General features: G+C 38.7%; 1 protein-coding gene and 1 long non-coding RNA gene across 8 annotated transcripts in view; one reads left to right on the top strand and one right to left on the bottom strand.

Moving 5' to 3' along the window:
- LOC138410437 (uncharacterized) overlaps positions 1–12,235 on the top strand; it is a 211,632-nt gene that overhangs the window by 50,761 nt on the left and 148,636 nt on the right. The window lies entirely within an intron of this gene.
- Positions 1–12,235, bottom strand: part of LOC109635196 (metabotropic glutamate receptor 4-like) — a 167,182-nt gene that overhangs the window by 7,406 nt on the left and 147,541 nt on the right. For both annotated transcript variants that reach the window (XM_069526000.1, XM_069525999.1), the window contains exons 8-11: positions 11,576–11,776; positions 6,887–7,023; positions 4,418–5,353; positions 183–429 (exon numbers count right to left, since the gene is read on the bottom strand). In XM_069526000.1, coding sequence (XP_069382101.1) covers positions 183–429; positions 4,418–5,353; positions 6,887–7,023; positions 11,576–11,776 — 1,521 coding nt within the window. The remainder of the gene's footprint in view (positions 1–182; positions 430–4,417; positions 5,354–6,886; positions 7,024–11,575; positions 11,777–12,235) is intronic.

Here is a 12,235-nt window from a genome sequence, read left to right as displayed (position 1 = left end):
AGTTAATTATTTTCAAATGGTGTACTGTATTGTGATATATATATATATATATATTGTACCTTATCTGCAACCATTTCTCACAGAAACCATTCAATACATTATAGGGATAAATTCTTGGTTGAGTTTTTTTTGTTGCTGTTACTTTTTCTTCTTTTTATTGCTCCATTAGTCGTGATACTAACCTTGTGTTTCAAGACTTTCACAGAGTTCAGACTTGGCCTCTCCATTGGGCCTCAGGCCACCTTTAGGGTTGAACTTGTTGGACATGGTGGCTGCAGTGACTACAGCCTTCAGGCTGCGCTTGCGCTTGGGTACGTTCTGCTCTGGATGAAAGAGAACCACGTAGACCTTGGGCATGTAGAGCATTCCCAGAGAGACAGAAGCACTGAGGCTTACGGAGATGGTCAAGGTTGTGGTCTGGATATACATCTGTATTGTGTAAGAGACAAAACATAATCATTTGTTTAGGTTAAACTCAGTGATAGGCAGTGGTTGTTGTTGTTTTAGACTGTCAGGTTAAGCACAGCACACGGTACTGAAGGGTGAGCCTGCAGTTTAAAAAAAGACTCCTGTAGGACAGACAAAAGTCGTATATTATGTGTATAGTAAAGGTAGTGGTTGCACCTAACTACAAATTCACAAACAAAGCACTTACATTTGCATACACTGCCCTTTATTCACATTCTTTTATGCTAGTTTCTTCACTTCTAAATTCCATTTTCATTGCTGTGTTTGTTAATTTATGATATGCAACTAATAGAAGAACCTCCTCCTATCTTATGGTTGTCTAAGTTTTCTGTGGATAAATGTTTTTACAGCATAAGGATTTAATCTCTGAGGTCTATAACAGCTGCAACTCACAGCTGGGTAGCAGATATATAGCCACAGGCAACAATGAAGGAGCAGAAAAAACATCCTAAAGCACATTAAAAGTGGCTGCCAATGATTTTTCATTTATGATAATCACCCCGGTGCTCATACACAGTCCATCTCTGATTTGTTGATGCAGGGATTGAGGTGAGTCACTGCAGTGGCTGTAAAAATATAACTAGATCATATTTAAAACTGACACTTGATACTGACAAGCTGCATAGACCAAATACAGAAGATCATTTTGAAAACAATTATTTCTTCAGGTTGAAGTTGTCAATTCTTCACAGATTTAAAGGGTTAATTCACAGAGCTCGTACGCCGTCTGTACCCAGTACTAAAGTGTCAGAAACAATAATTAGAAAAAAGGAGGAAGAGGACAACAACTGATTTCACCTCTTGGTTGAAAATTGCTGCCCGATGAACGCAGGGCGAATAGTGTACAGTGGAAACACAGCTGGCAGACATCCTTCATGGACTTTTGCCTGAGGTTTTGTCTGACATTACATTCTCAGACATCACAAATGACTGAGTCGTTTGGCATGGGAATAGCCCACAGCGCTCTGCACCATGCCAGCATGTCAACAGTAATGGATGATGTTTCCCAATATGGGGCTATGACATATGTTGTTAGTATATGAGTTTTTTGACGCTTCAGCATCATGAACTTTAGTACCTTTTTTTGTCATCATGAAAGTTTAAGCGTTAGCTAAATGTCAGTATGGAGTTATAATCATACTACCTATGTTTACAAAAGGGCAATGCAGCCACACAATTTTTTGCATGCCTAGGACATTGTTTTTTTTTGGTATGCATTCAGTACAAGTGAGAAAGCATCTACCAAAATAAAGAAATAACAGAATTTCTCATACAGTGACTATGATGTTGATGTGATTAAAACAAAAAGCTATTTTGAAAATTAAGCATCCTAATAAAATGTTAGTTGAGAAAAATAATGTCAGTGCTAAATGGAAGGGATGGGGCTTTGTATTCTGTCATACAGCAAGCAGAACAGGAGCCTTTCTCTGCAATAGACAGGGAGTGCTGTAATCTCCTGAGAAGATTACATGTGGCCTGGGGTGAGTACAGAACAATATTGTTACCCCTCTGGAGTACAGAGTGGAGTCACTCTGTGAGGGGAGCCAAGACCCTTGTCCACTTCTATCGGCCCCGTTGACATAAATTTTCTCTGACACGTCGATATGATTGCCAATCTGCTCCATCGGTACAGCAAGAGAACAGGGCTGGGAACAGCAACCTCAGCGAGCTGAACCATTATGAAGTTTATGTGAAGCTGGATTGCTCCTTTTTGTTATTAGGCATCAGATCTCATGTGCAGACAGCTGCCAGAGCTGTTCTTATCTGCACGCAAAACTCGACAGCAGAAACACACATCCACTTCTCCTCCCAAGTTCTTTTATATAATTATTCAGGGTTAAGGTTTTCTGAACATAGAATAAATTACTGGACAAATATTTTATCTTGTGTATCTCTTGTTGGCCCAAGGACACCATATGGCTAACATGTCATCGTTAAAAAGAAAAGTTGTAAATAATACGAATAATTAATTCCATGTGGCTACTTTGGTTTCAGGCTCGTTCACTTTCTGGGACATGTGAGAATTATGAAGCCATCATTAATGTCAGTAATTAGTAGCGCCGGTGCTTTTCCTACTATGGCAAGTCAAAATATGAGCTGTGAGAAATGCCTGTAGACTTTTTTCACTGCATATTTTTCTTTTCATGTCATGGAATTAAACGCAAATTTGAAATGAATAACATTACATTGCATACAACTATATTCCATCCAGGATGCTTGTCATTTTTTTCATAGTGAATGTGGGTTACTGAGAAACTTAGTTAAACTCAGCCATTGTTAATGTGTCATGTATCACCTGTGCTATAGGTTTCTGCTGTACAAAGGCCTGTTAAGTCAAATGTGGTCTACAGGGATCACTTGTTTAATTATTGATGGTTTGATTATTGAATAAGTATTACAATATACAATTTCTGGACAGTCACATGGTGCATACAAGACAACACTAGGTGAATGGCATATAAACCAAATTCCTTCTCTGAAAACTGGAAAATGAAACAAAGTGCCAAATTTAACCCTGTGTTTGTTAGTAATACTTAATAGTTTGTGATTTGATTGCAAGTTTTCTTTTGTAAATGACCTTCAAGTCTTCAAACTGCCTAAATTCCAAATTGATTTTATTGGAACACTGTTGGGTTGAGAGTGATTTCTGAACTCAGTTTATCCAGCTGCTCCTCAGTGGCAGAGATGAAGAAATGAAATATATAATAGAGATTATTTATGGATTAGCTGCTTGTCTCATCCCCAGCTGTATTTATATCCAGGGAGCTCCTTACTTTGTCACAGAGCACACGGGAAAGCCTTGTGCTGTGTTGATGTAAAATGATAAACAAGTTAAAAAGAATATTCCTTCTGCCTATGGTGTTCTGCCAACAGCTTAGATATAGGTTTCAGAAAATATTAAAAAGTCACCAGCTCAGTAGTCACGTAGCATTAGCCAGCAGCCTTACTGTCTGCTGATGCTTAAGGAATTTGACCCAATCGACTAAAAACACATCTGCCAATGAGGGATACTGGTTTCTGCCACAGGGTAATTCCACATGTATTCTTGTGTTGCTAAATATAGGGTTTAAATTGTCATTCTGTACATAGAATAAAGGACTTAAAGCTTAAAAACATGACTAAAGCTACAAACTGTTTTAATTGGCAGGTGGAAAGCACAAAAAGGCTATTCATCAGAAGATGTTAATGGGCTGTGGTAGTAAAAATAATCCTTAGGAAGAGAACTGTCTGGTCTTTATTGTGCATCTGTGTTGAACCAACTACAAATTACCACTATTGGAGGTAATTTGTGATTGACTTCACACTGGGAAGAAATACTGTAATTTAATGCTACTTCACAAACTATCTTTTTTTGTGTGAATGAATGTGCAGTGATTGACTACTCATTATCTCCACCCAGTGAAGCTGAATCACGCACAGAAAAACAATCAAAGCAAACATGCCAGAAAACTTTGGTCAATCAGTTATCCTCACAACTCGACTCTAAAGGCCTCGTAATCCCCACAGTGGAGCACAAAGCCCATCATGTCGTGATGAATAAAGGCTGATCCTATACAACAAGCATGATTTGAGAGGCCATTTTCTTCACAATGAGACGCAAAGAAGGTATAAATAGTCTAAATGGAAAACTGGCTCCCTAAATGCACAAGTGGATTTAAATCACTTGCTGTCACTGTCCTTTTTGTAGATAACATAAAACTGCTGAAACCTTAGTGGGTGTGTTGGCTTGTGTACACGGACAACACAATATAAACTGTAAGAAGGGATCAAACTTGGTTGGATAATTGACAAAATACTATTCTCATATTTTAGTTCCTAATTTTAATTGAAAAGGTTTACATGCTCTGCTCCTGTTTTACCTGTTGTGTCAGAGTTCTATTTGCATGAATTGTGCAAATGTTGAGCATTGTGTCATGTGAAATGTTAGTGTGGAAGTATCAGCCAGTACCTTTTCTGCTGATTGTGAGGTCCCAAAGAAGATGGGGATGAAGGCGAGCCACACAATGCAGGTGGTGTACATGGTGAATCCGATGGGCTTGGCCTCGTTGAATGTCTCGGGAACCCCTCTGGTCTTGATGGCATAAACCGTGCAGGTGACCATCAGCAGCATGCTATAACCCAGCAGACAGATGAGGGACAGGTCTGATATATCACATTTCAGAAGACCACGGGCCATTGTGGGATTGGTTGTACGCTGGTCCTCGTAGTCGATGATAGCTTGTGACGGGTCAACACCAAACCAGATGCACACTCCGAGGAGCTGCACTGATATCAGGCTGAAAGTGATGACTAACTGGGATGCTGGGGAGATGAATCGTGGGGCACTGACCGACATCTTGCCCTGCTCAAAAATCCTGTAGATCCGATTTGTCTTGGTGAGCAGTGCTGCATAGCTTATACTCATACCCAGGCCCAGGAAAATCCGTCGCAGTGAGCATATTACCACATCAGGAGTGGAGATCATGAGGAATGTTGTAGCATAGCACAGAAAAATACCCGTCAGCAGCACATAGCTCAGCTCTCGACCTGATGCCTTAACAATAGGTGTGTCATTGTAGCGTATAAAGGTGACGACCACAAACAATGTGGCCATGATGCCGAAGACAGCGATTAGCACAGGGATGACTGCCCAGGGGGAGCTCCACTCCAGCTTAACAATGGGAATGGGATCGCAGCCAGTGTGGTTCTCATTAGGCCGCAAATCAAATCGGCACATCTTGCAGGTGTAAGTGTCGGCCTGGTACTGGTACCCATCACAATTCTCGCAGTGCCAACAACATGGAATTCCCTTCACTGTCTTCTTGCGCTGGCCAGGACGGCAAGGTTGGCTGCAAATAGAGGTTGGGATGTCTTGTGTTCCACCAGGCCACTGCATCTCATTGATCTGCAGGCAAAAGTATGAGACAGGACATCATGGTTTTGTGGAATTTCACCATATCAACACCATAACTCACATACAACCTGAAAAAACAAAATAATGCAGTTGCTCAGAATTTTCACTTGGACAAGTTTATAATCAAATCAAAATTAAAAAGCATCATCAAAATAACCTTTGAGGGCAAGTGTAGTAAAACACTGATGCATATTGTTTCACTAACTCAGTATAATTAGTTCATGACATAATGCATGACCACAAAATTCAATTTAGATTTGGTAGAATAGAATGAACAAACTGTAAATCGCATATTCACCAAATGAAAGTGGTGTTTTGTAATACATCATTGTATAAGCTCACTGAATTATTGGAAATGACTGCTGTTTAATTGATTCCGTGGAATGTCTCTTGTACTTGAATAACGTTAAGTAAATAGAGTCGAGCTTCGTGGGACTGCAGTGTCAACGCAGTGCGAGGCGGTAACATCTGCCCGTACTGTTGCATGGAACTTATTGTCAGAACACAATACTTATTCCGACCTTATTAAGTTGAATATGGTCTAGATACGGAGTATTTAGTTATTGAAACAAATACCTGGATGATTAGTTTTGTGGTTTAGAATATCTTCATATGGATTTCTTGAATTATTTTGGACTTTAGTGCCATGCGTGTGAAGCTGCTAAGTGGATCTGAGTGCAGTAGTAACTCAAAACATTCATGTCTAAAATAAATACTGTACCTGCAGTATGCACATTAACAAAATAAAAATGCCTGAGGGTTCATGTATAAATTATGCTTCTCATGAAAATAATACATGTTCCTCAATATTGTTTCAAAGATTGCTTCTCACAAAGTTTGAAACTAAGCAGTTTTGATGTAAACATAGGCAACACTTAGATTCTGTGTTCCATATGATATGTTGAAGAGGAAACTGGTTAAATCGACTCCACAATGGCAAAATAAGGTTGATGCGGCAATTCCATTGTTAACTAATGTGCATTTTCAGTGGAAATGTTTCGGATCTAAGCATTTGTTTGCCTGTGTGTTTACACTTTGTAAAGGCGACAGGAAAGAGGAGGATTTATTAATAATATTATGCTGTCGGCTGCTGCTCTGTAAAACTTGACAAAAGGAAGATGCATTCTGCATAATCTTTGATAACAGTGATATGTTATGAGAAGGTGAATACCATCTACTGTGTGTAGCAATATTAGCCTTGCTGTAAATGTCACATATAATGGTTGCACATCAAGAGATGGCTCTGGCACTTTAGAAGGAAAATAAATACAAATGGAAAGTCACATCTTTTACCAATCTCATGTATGGTGCATTCCTTGTCTTTCTTGTAGATTAAATTAGTAATGAAATGCTTAATGTCCAAATATGGTACGAATATAAATCATTTTTTTGTTGTTGATGGCTCGAGACCTAATGTAGATATTGAGCCTGATGACTAGCGCAAATCAGTCACTCGCATTATCAGAAAACCCTAAAGTTTACTCCTCCATAAACATTTTAACTTATATTTAGAAAAACTCATACGTCCAAGTGGAGCTGATCTGTCCAGTGGCCGATGATCTTGTACTCTGTTGTGTTATTTGCCATCTGGTATTGGTAGATTTCATAGCGACCAGGAGCATCTCCATTCACATTGAAGACCACCGGTGTGCCAGCAATTCCTACAGACAAAAAAGAAGAGAGGTTAGAAATGTCTAAATCTAGAATCTAGTAAAAACTCCCTCTCTTATTCTCACTGTGCCCTGAGATGAAATGAGGCTGCAAGGGGACTTCAAGCCAATGCTGTTAGTGTTAATGATGTTAGCCGAATAGATGTTGACAGCCATGTTGTCCCGGTCCTTTGAGGCGGGCCAGAGCTGCTGTCTGTTCGTGTTCCCACATCATTTCACACTCCTTCATTGTGCTTATTGCCCCATTGCTTGTTATCTGCAAGGTCCCTACTCAGAGTGCTAACGAATGACAGCATTGATTTTGATGACCACTTTGAGGTCTCTCTCTTCCCTCTGCTTCCTGTTTCTGTCTATTTCCGAGTTGACCCACAAACCCTTCCTCAGCTTCACAGCTTGGTTTAAAATTGTGGTGTGAGACAACAAGGGTTTCGTGGATTTAGTGAAGGGAGGCTACCATAGTGTTTGCTGTTTTCAAATTTGTTTTGTTGTTGTGTACAATAGATTCTGCTGCTCCATCAAAGGGATAAGAATCTGTTTTACTGCAACAGAAAAAGGTTATACTGTACATCATGCCCATATACTTGACTTGGTGTTTTCAAGCTCTTGCACTTTAGAGGAGAGTTGCACATATTTTACAAATAATGACCTTTCTCCCCAATGTCATAAGAATAAACAGAATTATAGATGTACCCTTTGTTTCTCTTTAATAGTTCACAGTATCAATAAATGTTTGTTCTTTTAACCTGTGAGCCGGAGTTGCCAACGCGTGTGTCAGACTTTGAGACCATACTTATTTTCCCCTCTGAAACTTCTTTGTGTGTGTCAAAGGACTGATTAAAACCCATGGGAGATAATTGCTTGGGCACAATCCTGCTGCATTATCTAGAGGGCACGTCTAAGACAACAACAGGCAGTCGTGTAATTATGAAGATTTTTCTCGCCTATCTCAGCAATACAGAGAATCGAGTGGGATGTATTTCCCTACTAATTTGATTGCCTTAATTGATTAGTTTCACCTCTTAACTTGCAGGAAAGCATTTTTGTTTTCATGCACACTCAGCGAATATTAAGAAACTGCTTGTTTAATAACCAGTTCATATTTTTTAAGAAATGCTGCATAAGAACACTCTTCACTTTGCCATGAAAATCCAGCTGCAGCTCTTCACAAATGCCCTGAAAAAGATGTGGTCACATCAAAATACTATGTTAATTCAATAACACTGAAGACTCCATATTGGCGATAACATGCTTAATGTTTTTGGTGTGGCTGTGAAACTCAGCTTTGTTTTCTGTGATACTTAAATTTAAATTAGCTCAAATCTTCCCTCTCGTAACTAGTCTGCTCATTCCAAACCTTTCCATGCATTTCTTGATTTTATGGCTTGTTTGTTGAAGGCTGACGCACATTTAAAGCTGTGCTTTGCTTCTCTTAAGAATCAGTAACATGTTTAAAACAAAACAGTAATTTTCAGGATGTCACTGTTATAGTTAAACATGAATAACCATTCCACTCCTTTAAGCACTTACTGAAAGCAATGAGAAATGCGTTTACACATGTTGAATAAAAACTTCTCAAAATAAGTCACAGATTTGACTGCTGAACTTGCTGAGGGAATTTGCTAAAAGAAAACACAATAATAAAACTGTCTTAATAAATGTAGAGCATTAATGTAAAGATTCACAGATTTCAGACATTGTATTTTATTTCTACTCTGAATGGAGACATGGTTATTAGTCATTACATTGGGCAGAGTCCAGAGCCAATGCTGGGGTTGATTATGTTTTCAGAGTTTTATATTACTGATCTGAAGAATGGTTTAGGCTTTCAAACAGTAATATTTGCTGTATTTGATAAATATGTCTACTATATATTATCTTAGGAGTTGGACATCCTCTGATAGTTTGCGTGGTTCTTAACACTAGAAAGATTCTCTGTTTTCTGCACAAGAAATCTTTTTCACACTGCTAATTCACCGTTTGTAATGTTTGATTTGATCACTTGGTCATAGATGGTAACGTCGCAAAACAAAATATCATCAGGACAAAATGGCCCCAAGTACCGCTGAGTGTGTGCAATTTTTCTGAATTTACGCAGCTGCACTCTCCTTCAGCCTCGCTGGGACTGTAATCTTAATACATGCATCGATAAGTAGCAATGTCATCTACAATATCTGTAGTGCTTTGGTTTCCTCTTTCCTTTACTCAGCATGGACATACTATAGACAATTCCCAGAATACACTGGGATCATGTAGAGTTTCCTGCTGTTTTTCCTATGAACCTTTTAAATTCTCCATCCCTTTTGAGCCAAACGATTCTTAAAAGCAAGACTATGCCGGTAATGTGTGGCATTGATTTTCTAGCCGTCCCTGTTGTTACCCCAATGGCTTCAGTGCTGACAAGCCTTCCAGTAAAATAAGGCTTGGACATGAAAAAAGGAATGCATAAAGACTTTAATTCTATAACACAAACTGGTTACACAGTGTTTTCAGATTAAAGCTATACTCCATTAAATTGATCCATATTGTAAAACTTAAACAAATATGACTTTGGAAAACTACTCCAAACATTTTTCTTTTCCTTTATTTTACACAAATGAGAACTGACCCTTTTACATAGTAATAAGTTCACCAAGGAACAGGTAAACAATGTTAAGACTTTGAAGATGTGGCCTTCAGTAAAACAATGCAGAGCACTGCAGTTTCCTTTCCATATGTATTCTTTGTGAAGAGTATGTGCTGCAAACCTTAGTGTCAAGTTGACCTTTATTATCCCCAACAATAAAGGTTATGTTGACTACATTGAAAACATCCTTATAGTATTGTTTGCAATGTTCTCTTTAGTAAATGTCTTTTTTTCCCTCAGTATAGTTGCCAATAAAATTGATCCCAGCTGTTGCCAACCCCTACTGTGGCTCTGCAGAGGCGTTACGACACAGCCCTTCATGGAATATCAAGTCCAAACTACCTGCATTTTTTGCATTTGTGCAATTGTTTTGTAATCAAGTATCTGGATTTGCTAGCACAGTGATTTGTCTGACAATAACAGTTACCATCAGAGAGCCTAGTTTAGATTTATACTGCTTTCCCCTCAAATGTTGACCAACCAGTAGGAATTGTTAATGTGGGACCTGATGTTTTGTTTTCCAACACTTGGAGCACTTGCAGCAGTGGGTAGGTGTTTTTTCATCCTAAAGCTCCTGTTTTTTCTTATTTACTGTCAGTTACTCCCACCATGTACTCACTGCGATGCAACTGCCCCTCACCCAAAGATCCCACTGTGTAATTGTATTACAATTAAATGTATCCTTTGCTGTATAATCATTGCTGATGGTGGAGCAAGTTTAAGAATGTGTCCAACTGGTCTTGTTGCATTCTGCTTGATTGCATGGACACCATGACCTTCTGCTCCTCTGACTGACAATTATCTCAAGTTGTTATAACTGCTAATGCTGACCTAAGTCAAACCCTGTGTGGCGTACACTCGTGTTCTAGCCATTGGATCAAATTCATACACATGAGCTTCAATGGACTCCTTATGTATGCTTCTTTTCCAGTACATGTAAGCCTGTAATTACGTTTCAAAGTGCATCTTACTCCTTGCTATCGTATATTATATTGTCGCTTTTGTAGACTCATGTATTTTTAGACTGCATATTTAAGCCTAACGATTATAATTATCTGTTTGGTCACGCTTTCTGAATATTCTATCATGTTCATTACCTTAAACACTTCATCATTTATTATGCCTTCCAAAAGTAAATTAATAGCAAAAGCATATACATTGTTGGTGTCTGCAACAGTTCCGCTTTCTTTGTTATTCTTGTGCAAACTGCAAAAAAAGTATATATCGTCTGGTCAGAATATAAACACCACATCAGTGCTTTATTTACAGAAAGAGGAAGAGAAAATGCAGCTCAGTCGGTCTTTCTCTGTTAGTTAAATGGAATTAGGAATAATACTTATAGAATACAAGTGTCACTTATGTGACCTGGTCAGAGATAACTGCATACTATCTTTGTCAACACTAAACCATTGAATTTCAGTTAACATTGGATAACTACTGGCAAACTCCTGATGCCTGTTTTTGCTGGTGCTGTCTTGTCTTGTCTCTTCCTCCTCTCATTCCCATGTCATTTTATTTTACTCAGCAGCCAGCACATTAAATGCAGAAGATCTTTTGCGTGGGTAATTCAATGCTGACAAGATAAGGCGGGAAATCTCACAAAGCACTGTTCACACTGTTCTGCTGCTGATTGTCAACCCCTCCTACAGATCTCAGCCCCCTATACTTGCTGCGAGTCATTTACATTCAGTAGCCTGATAATTAGAGACCATTGTACACTGACAAAGCCTCTGCATGGGCAAGTTAGTGAGTCCAAAATAGGATATACAAGTTGCTCCAGGTAACACCACACAGATGACTAAGAATGATACAGTGTGCTCCAGCGACTTCTTCTGATACCATATACACTCTTACACATGAACAACTTGTACTTTATGGTAAATACACATATGCATGCAGCTGTAGAGGCTTCCTACCAACCTGTGAAGTTGACATCACGAATGTACTTGAGCAGCATTGTGCCATTTATAGTATCCATCTTGGAGCAAAGGCCAACTTTTCCGGGACAGAGATCTTTGTGCATGTTGTGTAGAGCATGGGCCATGGCATACACCGCATCAATCACAAACTGCACCTTCCCCTCCTGTTCATAAGACGAATCTTTCCCGATCCGCTCGTGATCTTAAAAAAAAAAACACAATTCATAATTAATATGAGAAATGATGAAAATTTCTCCTACAAAGAACTGACATGATTGATTCATAAATACATGAGGGAATGTGATCGCTTATTTGGTAAAACGTTTATATATATATTCCCATCCTGTGTTTCACTGGCAATCACGACAGGCAATTGAGACCAGAATATTTTTTAATGGAAGACAATATAATAACACTCACAATCAGTCAAAAATGTAAGAAATAAAAGCCGGTTGCCATCTGTAAAATCAAGCAAATCATAGCCTTTAAAGAGGCATGATTGCTCAATTGTGAACTCTTTTTTTCACCATATTTAATTTATTTAGTGATTGAGACATTGAATGGTGCATGTTAACTACCTAATTATATAGTATTTCTTGTAGACATCAATCACAGAATCTCCTTCCACAAAATCCAACATGGCCTCATGTGCAGCCCCTCT

The sequence above is a fragment of the Paralichthys olivaceus genome, chromosome 6 (genome assembly GCF_024713975.1).
Source record: "Paralichthys olivaceus isolate ysfri-2021 chromosome 6, ASM2471397v2, whole genome shotgun sequence".
NCBI lineage: Eukaryota > Metazoa > Chordata > Actinopteri > Pleuronectiformes > Paralichthyidae > Paralichthys > Paralichthys olivaceus.
Note: the sequence above shows the minus strand (reverse complement) of the source record. Positions and strands in the feature narration are given on the sequence as shown.